At 53.8% G+C, this 23,549-nt stretch overlaps 6 protein-coding genes across 6 annotated transcripts; 3 read left to right on the top strand and 3 right to left on the bottom strand.

The window, feature by feature from the left end:
- Positions 1-353: 353 nt before the first annotated feature.
- CORC01_05129 (protoporphyrinogen oxidase) lies at positions 354-2,323 on the top strand (the record flags this gene model as incomplete). The annotated part of the gene is made up of 3 exons (XM_022616775.1): positions 354-797; positions 872-1,474; positions 1,559-2,323. 3 exons carry the CDS (start codon positions 354-356, stop codon positions 2,321-2,323), a joined length of 1,812 nt encoding a protein of 603 aa, XP_022476699.1.
- Positions 2,324-2,902: 579 nt separating this feature from the next.
- Positions 2,903-6,364, bottom strand: CORC01_05130 (mediator complex subunit MED14; the record flags this gene model as incomplete). Its single annotated transcript, XM_022616776.1, has 3 exons — positions 2,903-4,355; positions 4,410-5,599; positions 5,651-6,364. The coding sequence occupies 3 exons, from the start codon at positions 6,362-6,364 to the stop codon at positions 2,903-2,905; spliced, it is 3,357 nt and encodes a 1,118-aa protein (XP_022476700.1).
- Positions 6,365-8,129: 1,765 nt separating this feature from the next.
- CORC01_05131 (glucose-6-phosphate dehydrogenase) lies at positions 8,130-10,065 on the bottom strand (the record flags this gene model as incomplete). Its single annotated transcript, XM_022616777.1, has 6 exons — positions 8,130-8,248; positions 8,287-9,241; positions 9,302-9,646; positions 9,714-9,734; positions 9,786-9,858; positions 10,040-10,065. 6 exons carry the CDS (start codon positions 10,063-10,065, stop codon positions 8,130-8,132), a joined length of 1,539 nt encoding a protein of 512 aa, XP_022476701.1.
- Positions 10,066-13,489: 3,424 nt separating this feature from the next.
- Positions 13,490-14,379, top strand: CORC01_05132 (60S ribosomal protein L33-A; the record flags this gene model as incomplete). The annotated part of the gene is made up of 4 exons (XM_022616778.1): positions 13,490-13,638; positions 13,840-14,061; positions 14,116-14,216; positions 14,282-14,379. Coding segments are annotated over 4 exons (570 nt in total), but the record flags the coding sequence as incomplete, so codon positions are not given.
- Positions 14,380-16,155: 1,776 nt separating this feature from the next.
- CORC01_05133 (uncharacterized protein) lies at positions 16,156-20,990 on the bottom strand (the record flags this gene model as incomplete). Its single annotated transcript, XM_022616779.1, has 3 exons — positions 16,156-20,105; positions 20,159-20,813; positions 20,889-20,990. 3 exons carry the CDS (start codon positions 20,988-20,990, stop codon positions 16,156-16,158), a joined length of 4,707 nt encoding a protein of 1,568 aa, XP_022476703.1.
- Positions 20,991-21,869: 879 nt separating this feature from the next.
- On the top strand, positions 21,870-22,839 carry CORC01_05134 (proteasome subunit beta type-7; the record flags this gene model as incomplete). The annotated part of the gene is made up of 2 exons (XM_022616780.1): positions 21,870-21,995; positions 22,153-22,839. The coding sequence occupies 2 exons, from the start codon at positions 21,870-21,872 to the stop codon at positions 22,837-22,839; spliced, it is 813 nt and encodes a 270-aa protein (XP_022476704.1).
- Between the last annotated feature and the right edge of the window lie 710 nt (positions 22,840-23,549).

A 23,549-nucleotide genomic window follows, 5' to 3' on the forward strand; every position in this document is an offset into this window, starting at 1 on the left:
GGCATGCCGGTCTCAGGCCATATGCTCTTTGGGGACTTAAAATAACCAGACGTAGTTTGTAACCCAATTGGCTGTGATCACCGCAGGAAAGTGAGTGAAGCTAGGATTTGAAAGCTGCCCATATTGGGAATTGATGTTGGGTCGCGGTGGTGGGGCCGGAAGCTACCCTGACCCCTAGCTCCAGGTACGGTATTGTTTGCTGTAAGAACCCAGTCCATATTGTGACGCCACTTTGCGAGACAAACATCTCTCCCAACGATCAAGCCAGGGTTCTCTCTCTCTCTCTCTCTCTCTCTCTCTTCCAAACCATTGAAACTTGCCCAATGGTATTCCGGAGAGCCGACGATGCATTCATGGCTCTACTGAGATCCTACCACTCCCAGCGCTTCTGCAGCGCAGCCCTCGGAGCCTGCGGCAGAAGTGCCCTCGTGCCGGCGCGATCCTTCTCGACGTCCACCGCCGTCGGAAAACAGCAACGGGCACCACCGCGGCAATCCAGCAAAGAAGCGGAACCAATCTTCACAAAGAACGTACAGGTACCGACTGATGTCGCCGTCATCGGTGGTGGCATCGCGGGCCTGACGACCGCGCACTACCTGGCCAAGCTGCTCCCCGAGACGTCCAACATCACCGTGTACGAGGCAGGGAACCGGTTGGGCGGGTGGATCGACACGCAGGAGGTCGAGGTCGAGGTCAATGGCAAGAAGAATAATGTGCGCTTCGAGCGCGGGCCGAGGACGCTGCGCGGTATGGGCAAGGATACATGGAAATTTGACGACCTCGTGCTCTTTGATCTGGTTAGTAGTCTCTCAATGCTGCGAAGACCTATTGTGCCCTTCGTGTGCTAAGAGAAGTGCTCTTTTCCAAACAGATCAGAGACCTCGAAATGCAAGGCGAATACCTAGGCATCAAGTCCCCGCCCCGGTACATCTACTACCCGGACCATCTCGTCGAGATACACCCGCGCAACGTCTTCCGCGAGGCCGCCTTCAAAGGCATCATCCCGGGCTTCCTGAACGTCATGTGGCGCCGCTCACAGGCCCGCCAGGAGCATCGGCCGTCCGACATGTCAGTCAGCGACTTCATCGCTCGCTATGTCGGACGCCCCGAGCTGACGGACAACCTGGCGTCGGCCATGATCCACGGGATCTGGGGCGGCGACGCGGACAAGCTGAGCATGCGCAGCTTCATGCCTGGGCCGTGGCACCGCTTCTTTAACATGCCGGCCAGCAAGGAGGACTGGATCTTGTTTCCACGGAGCGAGGTCGGATTGCTGCATACGTTGGGCGTCGATCCGGAGCTGCGCGGCTACTTGAAGAGTGCTCAGAAGGACCAGCTCGTCTTCTTCGAGAAGGGCATGAGCAGTCTGCCGAATACTATTGCGGAGCGCCTGAGGAAGAGGAAGAACGTCACGATCAAGATGGGCGAACCCGTCACCGGCCTCGAGTATGATTGCAAAGGCTCCAAAGTTCTGGTGAGTTTTTCGTTGGGCTCCAGGGCCTGCCTTCCTTCCCCCCCCTCCGGAACCGCCGCTCAATTAACATGCTGCCCGCCCTAGCTCTCATCACCCAAGTCGGCCTCCCCGACATCATACGACAAGGTGGTTTCCACCACTACAAGCAAGGCCCTCCATGCCGTGACAAATGACGCCTTACCCTCCCTCGCAAGCTCGCCCAACGTCTCCATCATGGCCGTAAACTTGTGGTACCCGCAGCCTAACCTCAACGCCTCCCATCCGGGCGTCGGCTACCTCGTGCCTCGCGCAACCGACTCCAACCTCGAAGGCCTCCTCGGCGTCTTCTTCGACTCGGACGTCGTCCCCTGCGCCCCCGACGAGCCAGAGGGCACCAAATTTTTCGTCCTCATGGGCGGTCACTACTGGAACGACCTCCCCGCGGGCTCGTACCCCACTGAGCAAGAAGGCATCGAGATGGCCAAATCCGTCCTCGAGCGCCACCTCGGCATCCCCAAAACCCAACCCGCCTTCGCCATGGCCCACCTCGCAAAGGACTGCATCCCGCAGCACCACGTCGGCCACTGGGAACAAATGGGCCGTGCGAGCTACGAGCTGCAAGACGCTTTCGGTGGCCAGCTCGCCGTCGCGGGCGGCTCGTACACGAATATTGGCGTCACGGGCGCCATCCGCGCCGGCTACGATATGGCGGTGCACATTGCGCAGTCCGCGCAGGCCCACGTGGGCGACACGGGTCTCGCGCAGTTCGAGTGGTCCAAGTTGGAGCTGTTCGAAACCTCTCGGACTGGACTGCGCCATATCGGGCGTGATATCGAGGAGACGATCGGATGGAGGAACTACGTCCGCTGATAAGACGTGCGCTACGAGCAAAACCTGTTGCCATATGTGAAGATGTTACTGTATCATACGTTGCTCGTGCACTATTCAACATCGGAGAAAGAAAAAAACCCTGGATATAGAAAAAACCCTCGTTGACTTGTGAGGTCTGTAATTGTATATAATCTCAACCCGTGTTCGTCAAAGACTAGTTGTCAAGGCTATCGACGATGGGAACTACGTATTTCTTAAACCGGGACTGGACCACAAACATCACGCTACGCGAGACACGTACTCACATCGACAAATTTACTGTTATTTTGAGGTATCTTTGTGACCATCTACCGGTCATGGCCGGCTGGCTTTTCTCTACTGGCACGATAACGCGTGCTCCATCCGCCTGGCTTTCGAAGTGTCATATACCCGTCCCGTGGTATCACGCCGTCACTAATAATGATGGTGAATCGAAGAAGAAGATAAAAGAAACACATGGCATCCAACCCGCTTTCTGGCTAGGTTATGCACGCTCATGGGCTGTAAGCCTGCCCCTTGTCGACGTCACTTCTCTATCCTTGTCCCTCTTCCTCAATTCTATCTTTCGTCTGCGGGGATTCAATCGAGCACCAAGGGCGCTTGCTTACTTCCTCCACCGGTCTTCTTGTTCCCCTGGCTCACGCTTTTTGGTTGCGTGCCAAACGACTGATTGGTTGAAATTGTTCCACTGCTTTGCGTCGGCTGCCCCTCGGTTGATGGTGCGTTGCCAACGTCACCAGTCACAGCGTACGCTCGCACAGCGTCGTCGAGCTTCGTGAGCAACTCCATGGTGCTAAGGCCAGGCCTCGAAGCTGCGCCACTTCTCAGACCCCTCCAGCCATCGCCGTGAGATTCCCAGATTCCCCTTAGGATCTTGTTAAACTCCTCGTCGGCAGCAACTGAACCCTGTGTTGCGCGGGTGAAGTTCCACCACATCTCATTGCGCCGCATCTTGCTTCGAACCTCCAATACTAAAACCCGAGATTGGCCTGTCGGACTAGGAAGGGTGTAACGAAGAGCGATCCAGTCAACAGACCTAGTAAAGACTTCGACGCGTCCTTGGTTGGTTGTTTCGAGGGGTTCCCATTTCGACTCAATACTCTCGAGGCTTCTCAGAACGGGTAATAGTATCGGCATGTAAAAGATCAAGGCTTTGAGTCCGTCCTGAGTATTTACCAAAGCCGTGAGTAAATCGAGAACTCTCCCGTGCGGGTTCCCTTTTTCCAAAGACATTCTGATATCACTCTTGACCAAGTCGAGGGATACCCTCCAGCGTCTCGGTTTCTGAGCCTGGTCGCTCTCGCCTGGCATCGCGACATCACCGTACGTGAAAACCACCTGTCGAAGACCGACTCTCTCGCACTTGAGAGAACCTCTTGCTTTGCTCATGGCCTCGAGGAAGCCTACAAGGCGATCAATGGACTTGACATGGGCTGTCAAAGTCTCAAGTATAGGTTGCCCAACCGACTGGCGTATGCGGAATATGAACTCGCCTTTCCTGGGACTGAAGGAGACGTCTCGGTCGATACGCCCCCTCAGGAGCGCAAATTTGGCCTTATCTTTGACTCGGACAATAGCGTCGACAACCGTATTTAGCTCGGCGTTCTCGATTGTATCGACAGCTGAGGAACCTTTGCCATCTTGACCTTGGGCGATCGTAGGCCGAGTCTGAAGTCCCTTGAACTTCACCTCGACCTGATCCTGCGCCCAAGATGAATCTTGTTTGCCCGACTGCCTGGAGACGTCTTTGGAGCCATCCTGTGCGCCAGTTTCTGGTGACCTCAAGATCTGCGATAACTTGATGAGAAGAGATGGAAGCCGTACTTGTTGCGGTAGCGCATAGTTGGTGGACTCCTTTGTTAAGTATTGGACCTTGCCTCTATGCAGGTGTTCCAAGTCAGTAGCGTGTGAAATGATGCCAGTAACGAAAAGTGTCAGGTTAGACCAGAAGGAGTCATCCAGGTCGGGTTGCCCTCGAGTAAGTGACATTTTGGTGCGGAACTTGATCGGACGCGTTGGTGTACTGCGGTCACTATAATCATCAGTATCGCTAACCAAGCGCGCTTTTCATGAGGGTCAAACTTACATATCAAGCAGCCACCATTCATCGCCACTCAAGCTCAAGGAAACCATGACGAACCAGCTCTGGTCCAGGCTTTGACGCTGCAGGAAAATAGTTTGGAACGCCTCACGGGTCCGTACGATTTGCTTGATGTCTTCGCCACCAAGCGGACTCTTGCAAGTCTTCCAACCCACACTTCGTCCTCTGCGCTGGCACTCTTCAATGACGTAGCCCCACCTGATATTTTCAAGGCAGGTAACTCCGACCTCTGCAGGGTCCTTGCCGCCGTAATTGAGGCGACTTTCTCCCGTTAGTGAGTATTTCGTGTGAGGCTTGATAGCGGCGAACCCAGTAACGGGTTGTATTATGAGTGTGACATTGTCCCGAGAGCCTAGTTGCATGCTCAGTGATGACTCCATCGGTTCCGTTTGAGAAATCGTCATATTCAATGAGGACTCCCTGTTGACGAACCGAGGATATGATAGCAGCTTGGTGTGGATAGACGAGAGAATGTGTTCAACGTGCCTGGCGACTGCGGTCTTGAGCAGGTTTTCGGCGCACAAGTTGTCCACGTCAAATGGCAGGAAAAGATCTTTGACTTCCTTGTTGTCCCGATACCAGCGTGCGACCAAGCGGCTGGAGTGCTTCGAATTAGTCTGCCCATTCGTCTTCCTCGCACTATTCACGGCAATCATGACCCAGCTCTTTGGTCCGTTAGGTCCGTATCGAGTGGTCCAGTATTGCAGGGCCAAGGCTCTGTTTAAAGGTTCAACCATCAATGTGCCGGTCCATGTGCTTCGACTCAGCTCGATGGCTTGTCTCCTGAGCTCGCTGATCTTGTGTGTGAGCACGAATTCGTGTAGGAATCGGTAGCATCCCTCGAGGCCCTCCTTTCCAAGGATTTCGTTGACTTGTCCCTCGAGGAATGACACCAGCGCGTCAGAGAGCTTGGTTGATGAGGGTGAAAAGGCGAATCGGAAGTCAATGAACCAGAATTGTTTGTTAAAGTCCTCGTCGGCGATTGTCAGGTCCACTTCGAACTCGCCCTTCACTATGAAAGTGACTCTGCCAGACTGTATGGTGTAGTTCTTGAACTGATGTGGTATTTTGTCGTAATCGTCCAGGTTCAGGCGAAGAGAAAGCATCGTGTTGAGGTCGTCAATCCATTTCAATTGTTCTTCTGCTGTCAACGGCGGCGATGGAATATACCCAGGCTGTGACATGTCAGCTTCTATCTGCGCCCTGGCGCAACTTGCAAAACATACCTCTGGAACCCATGATGCTTCACCAGTCGTCAAAACCTGCAAAGCAGTCTTCAAGTCTGGGTTGGGAAGTCGGGCGCCAATAAGCGAAAGCTTCAGGTCAATCAATAAGTCCTGGGAGTAGTCGTATAGCATGCGCTTCGAGTCAATGTGCGCCTTGATGTCGATAAGCTTGCTGACAGCCTCCGCATTCTTACTCCAGTCCGTGATGACGAGGGCCTTGACCCATTTGGAATGCGCATCTTGTGCAAACTTGAGCATGAGCATCTTCCTTCTCTTGTTCCCTTCCGACATATCGTCAGGCGCGTCGCTGCCGTGGGGTGTGTTTCCGTTCACAGCAGGAGGTGCCCATTTGATGGCTGCCATATCCATGATCGTCTTCTGTAGCTCTTCGTGAGTGTGTTGCGCGAGTCGCGACACGATCGTCGATAGAGGAATGTACCCCTGGGTGATGTGCACAATCTCCTCGGGCAGGTCGTTCATCCTCGGCTTTTGCTGTAATGTCAGCCCGGTCGACACTTGCGATTGTTGCTTGCCTTGGGAGTCGTGCTGGACGTTTCCACCGGAGAGGCCATTCGCCATGCTGCCGGACGCAGGAGTATCGGCCGGTGCCTTGCCCTTATTTGGCTGTCCCTCCATCGCTCCACCATTGATGCCGTTGACTTTCAGGTTTCTGTCATGGTTTGGGTGTGTGCCGTTCAAACCTCCATTCTCCATGTTGACGAGTCCAGGCATCAGGGGAGGGCACTTCCTGCCTCGTTGCCTGCGTCACGACCGGCCCCCCAAAATATGTCTTTTTTTCTTTCTTGGTAAACAAAATACTGGATACCGATACTTCGAGAAACCGTGTCGGATGAGCAACGGAGAATAATCAAATGCTGGTCCCGATCCGAGGTGAGTGTCAGACAGGATTCAGTCATCGGCGCCGGATGCGCAAGCCGGCAACGTAGCGCAATCGCATCCACTAAGAAACCGTAGTTTCAAAGAGGGTCGCGATACACGTAGTTAGGCTTTGTTGGTCGTGATTTCGTATTTGACAGGCGCAAGCGTGGTGTCGTATAAACGCGATGAGATCGTAATCAAATGGAGGAACGGACCTAGCGTCGATTGGGGGAACGTGTAATCGGTGTCGAGATTGGATCGCTGATTCCCTTCGAAAGCAATTCGCAAGTTGAGAAGTTATGGATTATGGATCTCGGAAGAGTCGTGGCAGTCGGGGCGCGCAAACAGAGTCGAGTGGTTGACTACCAGGCAATCGGGCAAGTGGTGATGCGATAGTGAAATGATGCAGCCAGGCATACGACCAGGGCGGAACTAAGATAGGTCGGTTACGGTGCAACCCGAGCCTTCTGCATTTTTCTTGTACTGCCTACAGGCGCCAACAGTCGACTGTCCTTGCTGTTCGTCCGGATGGGCGTGTCATGTGATCTTCGCCAATGAGACAGCGATGGGGTCCAAGTCCAAACCGCAGACTACCTACCTTACCTAACCGTAAGGCGTTTAGCAGGTTAACCTTATCTTATCAACACAACACAAATACCTTAGGTAGGGACCTTGTACCTACCTTACCTAAGGTACCTAGAAGCTCCGACACTCGAGGTACTTAGATACCTGGATACCTTAGTCATTCATTCGAAGCATGCATCCTTGGTCGATCGTTTCCAGCTACCTATCCAGATACCTACGAGGGAGGGGGTGCGTTCCTACGGGGCCCTCTGCTAGGTGGATAGCCGTCAATGAATTTAATAATCAATATATGAATGTCAAAGTGCCTTTGCCCCCCCCCTTCGTTTGATGAAGGTGATTGATGTTAGATTTCCTCTAGTCATTGAGATATCGATTAGAATAATGTCTTCAACTTAGGAAGGCCCCTCCACTAGCATAATTGGCCTCTGTCGAGCGCACCCGCCTCCCACGCAGGTATCAAGGAGCCAATGATAACTTTCACCTTTGGAGACCGATTTTGTGAAACATTTTTGACGTAGGAACATGGGGATCGAAAACGGCTGCGGCCTGCAACTTGGGCAGGGTCGTTGCACCTCATTACCCCGATTCTGCCGAGGGCAAACGTGTCTTGGTTTGATTCCCTTTCTTGCGAGAGAGCTCGTAAATCGAAGCAAATTCCGGTAATGTAAGACATTGGTCATTAGAAACGTGAATCTCGTTCATTTTCTATCCTCTCCGAAACAGCCAAGCAAAGCGAAGAAATGTCCATCATCCTACCAGCATCGACCCGTAGGTGTTCCCTCTGGCTTCCATTGTTTATGTAGTCTTCTTTGAAATCTATTCCCTCCCTTCGATGGTTATAATACGTTGCGCGCGCTCAAGGCGGCGCAGGGGATGCCGCGATTGCATTGGCCGAACGTGGTCTTTTGTAGTTGGTGTGATGGGGGTGGAGGTTTTGCTCAGCTACTTGTAGACGTCCTTTAGAATCAATTCTTCTATGTATGGTAGCTACGCTCAGGCGCGCACATCGTGTAACTCACAACTTGTTCGGGGCAGCTTGAGCAGAGGTAGTAGGCCACTGATATCCAGCCGCATCACTGAACTTGTAACCATAGGAGGACGTGAAGTCGTCGAGGACAGCGGGACCGCGAGATCCTAAGAATTGGTCAGAAGATTGATAACACGATTTACACGGTTCGAGAACTTGCCATAGGGGTACTCCATGGGGATAATCTCCTTGTTATCGTCCAGGTAGTGCAACAGAGGGGTGAAGATTCTCCAGCTGGCATCCAGTTCGTCGTCACGGACGAAGTTGGAGTGATCGCCCTTCAAGCAGTCCAGAATCAATGATTCGTAGGCCTCAGGGATCTTGAGGTCAGAGAAGCGGCGGCGGTAAGTCAAGTCAAGCTCGGTAACAACAGTCTGCATGCTGAGACCAGGCAGCTTGGAGTTCATCTTAACATAGACACTCTCGTTGGGCTGAATGCGCATGACAAGCTCGTTGCGGGGAATGTCCTTAAATATACCCGAGGTGACGTCCTTGAACTGGATGCGGATCTCAGTCTTCTGTTCGTTGAGAGCCTTGCCGGCCTTCATGATGAAGGGAACGCCATCCCAGCGCTCGTTCTTGATGTAAGCCACGAGGGCGCAGAAGGTGGGACATCTGGAGTCCTTGGGGACGGTATCGTCTTCCTTATACGAGGGCTTGCTGCCGTCCAAAGACTTGCCGTATTGTCCGATAATAACGTTCTTGGGCTCGATGGCGGGCATGGCGCGAAGAACGCGCACCTTCTCGTCACGAATGTCCTCGGAGGCGAAGGAAATGGGGCGCTCCATGGCGAGCAGGGTGAGGACCTGGAGCAAGTGGTTTTGCATAACATCGCGAATGATGCCAAACTCGTCGAAGTAACCGCCGCGACCTTCAGTGCCAAAAGGCTCCTTGAAGGTGATCTGAACGTTGTCGATGTTCTGCCTGTTCCAGGTAGAGCCGAAGAAGGAGTTACCAAAGCGGAGGATAAGGATATTCTTGACCATCTCCTTGCCGAGGTAGTGGTCAATGCGGTAGAGCTCATCTTCCTTCCAGTCAGGCTCAAGGGACTTTTGCAGCTCCCGGGAGCTGGCGAGGTCCTTGCCGAAGGGCTTCTCAATCTACAGACATTATCATGTTAGCCAATCCGCACAGAATGACGAAGTTTGGACGACACTTACGACAACGCGCGCAATGCCCTTGGTAGGGTAGCAACATTTCTTCAGGTGCTGGGAGACAATGGTAAAGACACTGGGGGGAAGTGCCATGTAGAAGAGACGGTGAGTCTCAGGCTTGCCCTGCTCGAGTTCCTCGAGATGCCTGGTCAGGTTCAGGAAGGACTCGTCCTTGTCGTATTGGCCAGAAACGTAGGTGCAGAGGTCGCAGAAGTCGTTGAGCTGCTGCTCAATCTCCTTTGTGGGTGTCTTCATGTAGGATCTGATGCGGCGTATGTATTCCTCATGGTCCATCTTTGTCCGTGCATATCCGACAATCTTGATGTCCTTGGGAAGGAACTGGTTTCGGTACTATTCGCTCCGGGTTAGCTCACCAAATCCGCGGAGAGGCATATCAATGCGGTCGAGAAGCTCATACCAGACCGAAGAGAGCAGGGTACTACAGAAGCGTCAGCAGATCGTCAGGCGGCGAAGGAGCTCAGTCGCGTACAGTCTTCTTCTTTGCCAAATCTCCGGAAGCACCGAGAACCACAATGACGGTGTTCTCCTTGAGCTCCATAGAACTGTGGACATAGCGCTATTGTCAGCCAAACCCGCACCGAGAAAAGTTGAATGATGCCATTGCCATTATAGGACAACAGAGATTGTCGAATCCAAGAAGGTCGGCGATACTGAGCGAACCTCCGGAGTCGCAAATCAATGCGGAAGGGAATCTTGGTGGGGCAGGAAGGCGGGGTGACATACGCTGCGGCGGAGGTAAGATCGGCCATGGCGTGTGATGTTGGTGATGAAGCTGGCTCGACTATGGATGTTCTTTGGATGAGAGATGTAGAGTAGACGGAGATAGGAAAGCCTCTACAGCAGGAAACCAAAGTTAGCAAGCAAAAAGGCAGAAGAGCGAGTTGGGGAGGTTTTGGAAAGAGATGCTGGGCGGAATCCGGGACGGATGGATTGGGGTATTTAGTAATGACGAAGCACTGATGTACCTCACCTCTAGGTAGGGGTGCAGACGGAGAGGTATGGGTACGGACCCGACACATGTGTGGATGGGGTGAATGGGATAAGGTAGGGTAGGGATACACAGGCAGGTATGGCAGCGTGGTGCGCGCGAGGGCGCTGGAGTGAAGGAGGGGGGAGTACCGTACAAAGACCGGGCCAGACGAGACGGCAAAAAGCCAAAAAGATACTTAGCCTGAGATCAGGTCGACGTACCGCGTTTAGTGCATCCCGGCGGGGTTTGTCAAAGCAGCACGGGAGCCAGGGGGAGCTTACTCACAGTCGCAGCCCCCGTCTTTGTACCACCTTAGCGCGCCATGTACTGTACTTGGATACTTGTTGAATTCTTGAGTCCCGCAACCGCACCGCACCGCGGTTCGCCTTTTTGCGCTTGGAAGCGAATCAGTTGGTGGGTAAGCTTCCCTTGATGGGCAAGTGGATAGTAGGTCAAGTCGACTTCGGCGGCATTACTGAGCGGTAAGTCGACACCGGCAAGACAGGTTGGCACAGGTCGTCTTTGTGTTTTCAGACAGCGCCCGCTCTCGCCGGACGGTCGTAGACGTGGACTTGGACTTGGTCGGAGAAGCTGTGGAGAGCAGGGAGCTGAGCGCACGGAGACGGAGAGGGATGATTAGTGAGCGAGCGGGCTCTCGTGGATTTTTCCACAGGTTTTCGGTGCTTTTTTGCGAGAGACAGGGCCCTAGTGCAATGTCCCCGGGATTTCTGTCTGCTCCTCGCCGACTTTGGACGCGGGACTTGAACAGGGTTGATGTCAATGGAGGGGAGGAAAGGAGGGGCACCTCCTCGGTCTTGTTGACAAACTGTTGAGCGCTCCCGGAGATTCACACGAATTTATCGGTCTTAAGCTTCCCGACCATCAACAGCAGCAGATCCATCTAGTCGACTCGACTCGACTCGACTGTAGTCAGAGCTTCCTGGCATAGCTCCAGTGTGCACAGAGGCATTCACGCCCATGCCACCTTGATTTGTCCGGCGCTGACGGCATCAAAGACTAGACGGTGGGCAATTGGGTTCGAGATACAAAGGCAACCCCTACCACTAGCTTGTAAGTGGACTGGTGAGTGTCTCTCTGCCGGATCTGAATTTGAGAGCAAGGGTGCAGTCTCGGGTTCTAAAGAAAACACCAAACAGGCATGCAAGCGTCGCTATACCATCATCCCGGTTCGGGACAGTCTCCTCAATCGTATCGGCAGCAGGTACGTCCATACAGTACCTACACAATACATCACAGTACAGATACCTGGATGATGCCAGATCCCTACCCGGAAAAGAAGAAGAGAGATTCTTGAGCAGATCGGGTACCTCGACTGAAGAGGAGCTAGGGGGCCTCCGTAATATGCAGGCTGCAGCAGAAATGTTGGACCAACACTTGTCAGAGCGCATCGGAGTTCCAGAAGCACCAAACATCAGAGGAAGAATGGAGAGACATAAGAAAAGATCAAGAGCCCTGTCGGCTAGCACCGCAACTTTAGCCCACGGCACACACTTGCTTCAATGCACCCGCATACGTGCGGGATTTGCGGCCCTTGGGTACCTAGACCCCCCAAAATCAGTCAACATTGAACAGTCAATACAACATCCACAGTTATGACCTCAGACAGCCAGGGCCCAAAAATTCACCAACGCCAACAAGAGTCCAGCAGTGATGGTTGAGCGTCTGGATCTTGGCTTGGGCTCCATCTCCAGCCCCAGCTGATGCGGCGGTACTCCCAGTCCCTCTCTTCCAAACGCCGGACACCGCCGAGGCTCCCGATCGGACTTTGCTGCTTATGAGCTCGGTCTGGGCAGCTGAGAGTCGAGGTTGGAATCTGGGAAGCTGTGGGAGCGTGGGCTGCCAGCCTGTGTGAAACGGTGCTCCGTAACGATAAATCTGTCACTCTGACCTGTATCGTCGGGCCCAGTTGCATTGGAGAGTCACATCTATCGGTACTGCAGGACAGGCGGATATACTTTCCCTCCATGGCTCCAGTGTTGTCACCGCGGTGTCTTGCAAGGTTCCATGCCACCAGCCAAACTCCATCCTTCTGCCGGTCCGGCCAGTGCAACTTTGGCATGAAGCTCTACTGGAGAGTGCAGACTGCTGGCAATCGGCAGAGTTTGGCGGCTAGAAATTGCCGCAAGTCCACCATTCGAGGCGTTCCAATCGTTGAAGCTGGCGGCTTTACCTGTGCCGGACGTTTATTACCCCGGCCGCCGCCTGGCCATTTGAGAGCATCTCCGGAGTCGCTGTCGAGTGCCCCCCACACTTCGGTCTTCGTCGGTTCTAATTCCCAAGGTCCGAAATTCATGTAGGTTGCGTGGTATTCATAGTTAAGTTGACTCTTAACAGTGGGATACGTTTGAGACATTTCCTGCGTGGTCATGAGGCTTTGTCTCTCCCCCTTAGCCACTCTCCTTCATCTTGTCTGCTCCAAAGAGACACCGATCTAGTTGAGGAAATCCCGCGAGATTTTAGGCCTCGCGTGGTGGTTATACTTGGGACGGCGGACTGCCAGGAAAGGCCGCCCTACAACTGTCTCACAATTCCGCGGGTTCGGCGTCCAAGCTCTAGCGGATGACCTGAAATATTCTGGAACTCAGGTCGAGCCGCACATCTGTTTCCGAGTTTGCCATTCCCTACCGTCAAAACTTGCGTAGGTCATCAGTTATGACCATCCTCCCTTTCATTGGCGTCCCCACCCCCCTGGCAACTGCCTGCGAGATGTATCAGTGTTGACCTGAGGAGCTCCGGGGATGCTCACGGAGGGTGAGCATTGCTGTGCATCAGGCAATGATATAGATTTTTTTTTATCATAGACGGATTTTCTCCCACGACTCCGAGGTCTGATCAGCCGCGGTTGCAAATATTCGGGCAAATGAAGGTGCGAGAGAAGTCGGTGTGGACTGAATAGCGGCAAAGACGCGTCCGGGTCACACTGGCCCCGTGTCGGCAGCTGAGCGGGATTGGCACCGAGTTGGCCGAGAAACCCAGTTAGGATGGCAAACTTGGAAACGCCTGGCTGACGGACATAGGAAAAGCTGACTGCGCCTCACTTTGGAGCCATCGTGGCTCGCCCGTCTTATCTTATCTGGAAGATAGGTCTGGGTGGGTGGAGTCTGTTCCTTAGTCATCTCACGTGCCTCCGCAGCCCTAATTGTGCGCCGACGAAATTCGAAATTGGCTATCGGCCCCCGTAGCGAACATACCGAAATCGCCAACCCACGACGAGCGCCCGGAGTATTAGTCCATCGACAATCCTCTGCCTTCCTTTCTCGAGTCCCTTTGGTTGGAGCGTCGCCATACTAACCACCGCCAAAATGCCTTCGGAAGCCGGTCACAGATGTGAGTTATTTGATCCTGCACTTCCTGTCCCAAAAATTTACGTATCGGACGGAGCCACGCATGTCTCGCACCCTGTGAATAGGGTCAACCATCGCGCGCTTTGCCCATGCTGCATTGTGGTATTTACATACTCGGAACTTTTACTGACATGATGCTTCGCAGTATACGTCAAGTAAGTCACACTCATCGAAATTCCACAGACCAGGACCGACAAAGCAATCGTGGATCAATACGACTTCTCTCAATCACTTGAAAACGACGACTCAGCGACCCGAACTTGCGCGACGAACTGCACTTCAAACCAAAGAATCGAAACTAACAAGCATTCCAGGGGACGTCACCTCAGCTACCAGCGTAGCCGTCACGTCACCCACTCCAAGACGAGTCTGATCAAGATCGAGGGAGTTGACGACACCAACGCCGCCAAGTATGTCACCCTCTGCGCCCTAACGCCCACGATCGGTGGCTAATATGAGAGCAGCTTCTACCTCGGCAAGAAGATCGCCTACGTCTACAAGGCCCAGAAGGAGATCCGCGGTTCCAAGATCCGCGTCATCTGGGGCAAGGTCACCCGCCCTCACGGTAAATACAGCCTTCGACCGAACACCCCGCGACACCGAGCCCTCCCAGCTAATACGAGTGAATAGGCAACTCTGGCGTCGTCCGCGCCAAGTTCTCCAACCCCCTCCCCACCCGCTCTTTCGGCGCATCCGTTCGCGTGATGCTCTACCCCTCGTCGATTTAAAAAAACGGACTCATCATCGGACGGAGTTGGTATTGAGGATGGATTCTGAATTGGTTGCATCGGTCCAGGCAAGGGCAAGAGCATAGTGCCTTGCTTGCTAAAAAAAGGCATCAAATCAAACTCGTCAAACAACCACGCATGAGGCGAAACGCACACCCGCCGAAAACCCTCCCCCCTTTTTTTTATCGAGACATGGGAACATAATTCTGCGTGATTCGGCAAAGATTGGAGAGAAGTTTGTGTGTACGGGTCGAAGAGTAGCCATATTGTCTGGGGCTCGAGGACGGGAAATGAAAAAAAATCAACAACTTGATTTTTGCTGGCCGGCTACACAAACGCGATAACGACGAACGGTAGATCGGGCGGCATCAATGTCAGGTGTTCAAAAGACATGGCTCAGCGACGGTATTCAATGGTTTTTGCACAACTTCCATTCGGCCCTCTTCACAAACTGCCCGCGGTTCGTTCCAGTCCTAGTCCAAATGTCTTGCTGCGAAAGCAGTCCCAAAGCCTCCTAGTCCCATTTTCCCCATTCATGCTCTGTTGAATGTAATGCTACAAGAACCGGTGACATACTCGCAATATCCTTGTGGTAGGGTATTGATATGCCTAGCCTGTCTGGCTCTGTACATGTGGACTGTTCGAGTCGTGGAAATCTGGGGAAAGTCTGCCATAATCATTTGGCACGTTCCCAGACGTCGATGTCTTTCTGTGTTATACATTGTCCACAGGGTATCTTTTTTAAAGAGGGAACAACTTCCTCTTGAGACACCTGTTACTTCGCAAGGACCCTGTTGCGAAGTATCAAGCAGGCTCCCGCTGGCGTATTCAGCTATTTATACGTTTGCCCAAAGGCGCATCTCGAGAGGTGACGTCAAGGTCGTTATGAACAAGCGGAGCCTTGTGTGCCGCCCCCGTCTCGGTGTGCCGTTGCCGGAAAAGATTCCATCTTTCTTCGGCAGATATACCGCTTCGGTATGTCGACTGGGGCTTCTGGCCGAGGGTGATCTTCCGAAGATCTCTGTCTTCCTTGCCTCTCGAGATGTACCGGCTCTCACGGGCAAGTGTGTGTGCCATTAAGTTGCAATGTAGCCACGTAAGTTATTCATCATGCATATATATTCTTTCTGAGTGGACAGTGCAATGAACGTTTCACTCATGAGCGCGTATGGTGAGCCGGTGACATCCTCAACCCCTTTTCTTCACCTGCGTCATAGCCTGATTGTCGCCGTCTTGGTTCCAAGTGTCTATCGGTACAACGGCTGGATTTGCCTGAGACATGCACAGATGTGTAATTAGATATAAAGAAGGGATGCGGAACATCATCAGTCTTCGACAGATGTGGGACGTGGCTTGGCGCTATACGCCTCCACTATTTCTATCTACCACATGACTTTAAACAATGTATTTTCCAACGAATTCGAAATGGTCTCGGCTTTGTGGCGAGAATTTCGTCAGTAGTTACTGCAGTTCCAGTGCAGCAGCCCATAGCTGCATGGTCAACCGTGAGAGGAGGCAAAACTATTTGTGTATCAACGGATGATCAGGCTAGTAGAGGTCAGTCCAAAATCGACTTTTGATGCTTTTCAGCCCCAGAAACCTCGATTCAAGTAGTCACAGTCTGGCCCGAAGCTTGAGTGCAATGTGAATTTTTTACATTATGGCATACACTATCTCTGCTTCACAGTCCATATATCCCCGTTGCATCATTAACTCCAAAAGCCGTGCAGTAAAGTCGCATTGGCGGACCGCAACGCCTTACCACCACCGAATCGTTCATTCAATATCCTCCATCGCCCACGCGTTCACGCCTGCCCTCTCGACGTTAGCCTTGAGCTTGTTCAATACGGCCTGACGCTTGGCCCTCTTCGCCATCAGCTCCGACTTCTCCTCCCCGCTAAATCCGCTCAGCTTCTTGCGTGGGGGCGTGCCGCGACCGCCGTACGAAGCCACAGAGGACACCAACGAGTTACGTAAGGTGCCGGGCGACGCCGTGGCGGCAAGCCGGTCGGGCGAGAACAGTATGGATCGACTGTTCCTTTGAGGAGTGACCATTGGTGAGCCTTCGCGGCTGTTAACCGACGAGAAGCGGAGCTTGCGCATCTGGTTCTCGAGAACGTCGATATCGCCGGATCGCTTCTCTACCATGCTGGTCATCTTGCCAATGGTGCGCATGACGGCCTCAACAGTAGGCATGTTGGAATTGCCCTTTCCAGACGCGCTACTCGCGGCTGCAATTCTTGTCTTCAGAATTGTCAAGGCCTCCTCGGCCTCGGCCAGAAGCTTGGTGAAGTTGGTGTATTCGCGACGTAACTCGTTCTGCTGACTTGCCTGCTCGGTACTCAGAGGCAGAGAACGGCTGATGTCGGCCTGATCGGGGTCGGTCTTCACCATAATGATCTTCTTAAGGTCGTCTTGCTTTGATCGGAGACGAGACATCTCACGGGCGAGCTCATTGCACGCCTCAAGCTTCTCTTCAACATCATGAACACGCCCATCCTCGAGGTCCTGAGCCAAAGATCTGTCAATGACTTCTCCGAGCTCATCAATCTCGGAGAGAACCCAGCTGTCTGGGGTCTCGAGGTCTTCCTTGCGTCGGCCACCGGCTTGGAATCCAATATCGTGGCCCATCAGGAAGCTGGCAAGGGAGCGAGCATTCAGGCCAAGGGTGTCAATCATCGAGTTGATGTCGCGATATACTGCCTCCACCTGGGCAGGGATGGTTTCCTTAGCCGACGGCACAACGTTAGAGTGGGCGATGAAGTCATCCAGCTTCAGTGTAGGTTCGATCTTGGACGCAAGGATCTTTTGGATCTCGTCGTCCTCCTCATCTTCCAGCGTCTTGGTCTCCTCGGCCTGCCGCCTTTGACGAGCAAGTCTCTGCTGCGCAATAAAGGGATCATCATTGGACTTGTTCCCTACAATCGATGAACCCAGTTGTGACGGCTGCTTTTTCTGGGCTGCGAGAATCTGGGATGCCATACCCGGAGCACTAACCGAACGAGCAGACTCCTGGCGTAGTATACGGCCTGGCACAGCGCCACGGACTGGGCTGGGAGAACGAGGGCTTGTTTGCGACGGTCTGGGGAACATGGGAGCATTGCGGCTCAGGTCGCCAAACAATGATGCCCGCGGTCTCTCTTCCTCTGTGCGTGGGACCGAATAGGTGCTGCTACTCATACCACCAAATGAGCTTTGCGGGGTCATGCCCGCCGTAGGGGTCATCGCCGTAATGGAAGGGCTTTGGTCCTTGGAGACAATAACGCCGCTGCCCTCGGACTCATCATCTTCGTCCTCGTCTTCAAGATCGGTGTCATGCTCGCTGTCAGGCACGGTCGGAATGGGAGGAAGGTTATTCTCCCTGGGCTTGGCAAGAAAGTCCGGCGGCAACGGTGCATCATTCACCGCAGGCGTGGTGTTTTGGGGGGTAGACGACCACGTTGCCGACGACAAGGATTGCTTGGGCATCTTCAGGAAGTCAGGAGCCGCAGCAGGCGCAGTCGATTTCGGTCGTTCAAGCTCCTCGGGGGAGGAGAGGTCGTCTGCTGGCAAAGGAAGGGCGGCCGAGGGTGTAGCGGACATTGTGTTTTTGCCGGGTTTGGGCGTAAGGAAGTCGGGTGGGAGAGGCGCTTCGCCGACTGGGGTAGTACTTCCCTGTGGCTTTGAAGGCTTGAGAAAATCCGGAGGTAGCGGAGCAGCTTCGGCTGCCTTCGTTGACATTGCCTTTGGCGTAGTCAGGAAGTCAGGAGGCAGAGGCGCATTATCCACTTGAGGTGAAGCCTTACTTCCACCGTCTGAGGGAACATTTCCTGTGCCCGAGGAGGACGAGGAATCACCGAGAGGATATGAGTTCTTGCTTGTCGCATCAGGGGGTAGAGGAGTGTTGGGCTCGATGCTGATGTCCTGTGTCTTCTCCGCGGGCTTCGCGGAACCGAATAAACCTCCTGTCGCTGGCTGCGAAGGGAATCCAAATAAGCCACTCTTGGGGGCTGATGTTGAAGTTGGTGGGAAGCCAAACTTGGAAGGCGCTGGAGTTTCCTTGGGCGTCGTGGATTGGCCAAGACTAAAGACTGATTTGGGTTTTGGAGTCTCTTCATTTGATTCCATGGTCTGTTCCTTGGGGGGGGTCTTGGTCACTGCGCTTCCGAGCGCGGAACCGAAGTTGCTGCCGAACAGAGAGGAGCCGCCTGGAGTCGACGGTTTTTCGTCTTCGTCCTTGGCAGAGGGGTCTGCCTTGAAAGTGGTTCCTAACTTGAAAGGCTGACCGAATGGATTGCTAGTCGCAGGGCCAGTCGAGCTCGGGGGTGGGAATGCAGTATCCTTAGAAGTCGTTCCCAGTCGACCCCCTGAGCCGAATGGGCTGGATGAAGGCTTGCTGGAGAAAACACTGCCGCCCTCGCTGGTCTTATTCCCAAGAGAAGCAAAGCCACCAGAGCTAGCAAAACTAGAGAACCCCCCAGACGCAGGTGCAGGTTTGGCTGCCGATCCACTACCGAACACACTCTTGTTCTCAGATGTTCCAAGGCTAGCGAAGCTAGACTGTCCGAATGCTGGTGACGCAGATGTATTTGACGCAGATGCTCCACCTGACGCCCATGGGGATGACTTCTGACCGAGCGAAGACGACTGACCAAAACCGACTGAAGAGGGCTGCCCAAATGCAGGGCCTGGCGTAGAAGCAGATGGGGTCCCGAAGGCGCTGCCGCTGCCAAACGCCGACTTGGGTGCAGCCGATGTAGTGCCAGAAGTGCTTCCAAAAGCGCCGCCTGTACCAAATGCTGATTTTGTCGCGGGCGGCTGACCAAAAGCTGAGCCAGATGTAGCCGAGCTGCCACCAAAGGGGCTTCCGTTGCCAAAGGCAGAACCAGAGGCCGCCGGGGTGTTGGAGGGAGATGACGTCGCAGCGCCCCACGGTGAAGCCTTTGAACCCAACGTCGAGGAGCCACCAAAGGTAGGGATCTTGGATCCACTCGAGCCGAAGGGTGATGGCTTTTGGGCCGAAGCCAAGGCGGATGTCGAGCCGAAGGCTGGGGTGCTTGAAGGAGTGCCAAATGCCGATGGAGTCGAGGCCGGAGCCATCGCCGGTGCTGCTGCTGGAGTCAAGGTGGATGCTGCTACTGGTGGCGCAGAAGTATCGAGTGCGGCCATGCCAGGATATGTTGTGCCCTGCCTGATGGAGTCCTCGTAGATAATCCACCATGAACTGAGCACACCCTCGTTGTTCAGCACCCACAAGCCTGGTACCGGGCCCGGAGAATCCTCAATCTCCTCATCGGCAGGCAAGGGCTTGTACACCTTGTCCTTGGCCGAGAGATCAAGGACGACTCCGATGGGGATGGTGTTTTCAAAGCTGTCATTCATTGGTAGAGAAGCACGTTTTGAGTCATCAGCTAGTTCTGTTGTGGTAAAGACTCCGGCGGTATCGACTGGATGATCAGAAGTCAGGGCTGATTTCGCCCTGCTGAGTAGGCCGATGTCTGGGGAGACGGTTGATGCTACGATTAGAAGATCTTGAAGGTTGGGAGGGAATTCCTTAAGCCTCAATATTGAGTGATGAGGCGCTTTTTCGGCACCAAATGGGTCGACAGGGTCGCTCAACTTCTGGAAAGCGAAATCTGATGGCAACTTTCTTGTAATGATGTGGTATACTGAACTTGGTGGGGACTCCGAAGTTGATGTGTGGATGGCGAGGAAGAGATGGTTCTCCAACCAAATCAGAGAAGATACTGTAGCAAATTAGTTCAGCATAATTGCCCATTCCGCCGGCTCGAGAACCTACCGTGAGCATTCGACACATTTGGTGGCCGCGGAATCTCGCCCTTCGCTTCACCCTCGGGAGTCATCTGGAAGATGGTTCCGTCCGCCAAGCCTGCCACCAGCTGCTTTCCCTTCGTACTCCAGCTTATACAGCTAACCTGTGCTTTCAGAGAGTTGCTGACTTGCCTGTCCTTCAGGTTCGCCATGTGCAGGTTTCCGTTATTCGTCACAATGGCGCATAGCTCCGCTTTCTCGATCGTGGGGTTCGGGAAGAGCGCCCTCAGCGTCTCGCCGTTCGTTGCAAGCTCAAACGCAGCTTTCGTGCCACCCTGAAGCAGGCTTTCCACCTCATAAACCGCGAGACCGCCTCCGCTCTCGGCGGAGAGGATCAGGTAGTTCTCATCGGCGCTGAAGGCGAGCTGCGACACCCTCATAGACATGGGCAGCTTGCCCTGCGGCTGGAACGTGCGGACATCGGAGTCGCCCTCCTTCTCGCCCTCAAAGCCTTTGCGCACGGAGTCGGTCGAGGTGATCGTGATACCGTCAGGTCCGGCAGCGGCGACGAGACCTCGGCGGGAGGCGATGCTGATTAGCGAAGCCGTATCGGCGGGCGGTGGGGACCAGATGGATGTGAGTCGGAGCTTTGCATCGCCTGCAATCGACTTGAAACCAAGCGCCTGCATAGATTTACATGGTGAGCTTCGAACTTTCAAAAGACAACGGCATCGACGGTGTCGGTGACCAGATCTCACCTCGGTCTGGATCACCTCCAGCTCGGGGCCTTGATTCAGTCCTCCTCCTCCAGCCGTGCTCCCCGACATGGTATTTCCTTGGTTCGCGAAGCTGAAAGCCATGTTGCGACGTGACCGGTTTGTGGAGGGAGGACGTGTAAGTCAGGGTAGTCCTTCGCATTCGCTGGAGGGGTTCGCGGTGTAAATAAGAATTTTCTCTTCTCCTTCCTTTCTTTTTCTTGGTCTTGTTCCCTCCTCTGTTTCGCGCTCTCTCTCTCTCTCTCTCTCTCTCTCTCTCTTGCTACCTCGCGTTGCAGTCGACTAGGGTGTTTTTGCTGGAGCCACGAGGTTTGGCTATGTTGCAGCTGCCGCAACTGGCAGCAATGGGATAAAGAAAGAAGATGAACGAAGTCTCCTAAGCGCCTCAAATTGGAAAAAAATAGGTGTTGTGTCGTCCCGCACGTGAAAACGCGATGCAATTGGGTGCAAAGCAGAGGCGCCAAGTCGAGATGCGTAAAAGAATCTTGCACCTTCTGCTACTCTTTTGCCTGGACTTTTTGAGAAATGACTACCTAAAAATTCCCAGCTCTCCCCCGTCTGCTTGGTCCGTCCTCGTTCTCCAGCCGGTCGCTGCCAATCCCCTCCAAAAATTCCAGTCACGTGCGACGAGCTTGGGTCTAGCTCAGGTCTGGGCCTCTCTCCGTCCAATCATTGCTGTCTCTGGCAAGCTCCGTTGGATGTCAGTGTGCCTTGCAGGCGTGCAGGAGCTCCTGGCCCCCCCCCCAAACAGCGGCAACAACCATCGAAGGCAGCTTTTAGCCTCGTCATCAGCTCTACCGTTCCCACGTCCACCTCTTACCTAGCTCGATCCCCACCTCTTCGACGCCCTCTCCCCGAACCCAACATCGACGGCCACGATTGACGACCACAAGTCTTTGAAAGAATTCGACGGTTTTGAGAAACGTAGGATAGCGACCGGGGTTTCCAGACAAGGCAGCAACGATGCCCGGCTTCGATTTCTCAAACTACAACCGCAATGCGGCCCTCCACGCCCGAGGTGTCCCCCTCCCGAAGGCGACGAGCACAGGTACCACCATCGTGGGATGCATATTTGACGGCGGTGTAGTGGTCAGTTTCCCCTCTTCCCTTTGGCCATTATTTCGATTAGCGCCTTTGATCGAGGATGGGAGCACGCAGCAGCCTTGGGGGATCGCCTGGTCTCCCCCCTATCCATGATGCATTCCTCTCCTTCACCTGCAGTAGCTGACAGAGTGAATAACCCTAGATTGCCGCCGACACAAGAGCAACCTCGGGTCCCATCGTCGCCGATAAGAACTGCGAAAAGCTACACTACATCGCGCCTCAAATTTGGTGTGCGGGAGCCGGTACCGCCGCCGACACCGAGTTCACCACGGCAATCATATCCTCTAACCTCGAGCTCCACGCCCTCTCCACGGGTCGCAAGCCCCGTGTCGTCACCTGCATGACCATGCTCAAGCAGCACCTCTTCCAGTATCAGGGCCACATCGGTGCCTACCTCGTCGTCGCGGGCGTCGACCCCACGGGAACTCACCTGTTCACCGTCCACGCTCACGGTTCCACCGACAAGCTTCCCTACGTCACTATGGGTTCCGGTTCATTGGCCGCCATGTCCGTCTTCGAGACTCAGTGGAAACCTTCCTTGACCCAGGACGAGGCCGTCAAGCTCGCCAGCGACGCCATCCAGGCTGGTATCTTTAACGATCTCGGCTCCGGAAGCAATGTGGACGTCGCTATCATCACAAAGGACAAGACCACCCTCAAGCGCGGCTTCGTCAAGCCCAACGAGCGTAGCGCCAAGCTCAAGAGCTACGCCTTCCAGAGGGGGACCACGGCCGTGCTCAACGAGAAGATTATTAAGAAGAATGAGATTGGCCGCTACGTGAGCGTAACGGAGGTGCCGGCCAGCGAGGCGATGGAGGTTGATACCTGAATGCATGATATTTACGAGGCAATTGGGGTTCTTAGGGCTTGCTAACGAATTACTTCCATATCGGGAAGATTCTGTACCAATACAATGATGGCAATAGACGAGATTGATGCAAACTGTTCCCGCACTCCGCCACTCTCCCACTCGAGACAGTTTTGAAAATTATCTGCAGATGCTCCGGCAGCCTTGTCGTACCTCGTTCCTCCGTGACATAAGTCAGTCAACATCTATCAAGTACAAGGCAGCACTGCCACATTAATTCTGGTCGGCATTTGACAACAATCAGAGGTAGTAGTTGAAAACTTGGTCTCGAAAATCTGGTCCATTGGCTACACTACCGCAGTAAGGTAGGTAGACGTATTTTTGTGTGACAAAAGAAAACCCTGTGAAGGGAGCAACACCATTGCTTCCCTACTAGAAAAAAAGACAAAAGTGGTATACACATAGGAATCAAGGGTATGTTCGATCAAGGTTTGGACACGCTGAAAGGACCCTTCACTTTTCGTCCATTGTACACAAACCCAAAGACCCCTAGACCCAAATCCCTCGCACAAGTTGTTATAACAAAGTAAGGAGAGGCCTCCTTGTCCTCCTCCCTTAGGTCACCCTTCCAGCGACTTCGTTGAATGCAGAAAATGGCACAATCCCTCGCCGCTGAGTTTTTAAATGCCCAGAAAAAACAGCTGTACTCCGCAGAGCCAGTCTTCCAAAAC

The sequence above is a fragment of the Colletotrichum orchidophilum genome (genome assembly GCF_001831195.1).
Source record: "Colletotrichum orchidophilum strain IMI 309357 chromosome Unknown Scaffold_35.1, whole genome shotgun sequence".
NCBI classification, from domain to species: Eukaryota; Fungi; Ascomycota; class Sordariomycetes; order Glomerellales; family Glomerellaceae; genus Colletotrichum; species Colletotrichum orchidophilum.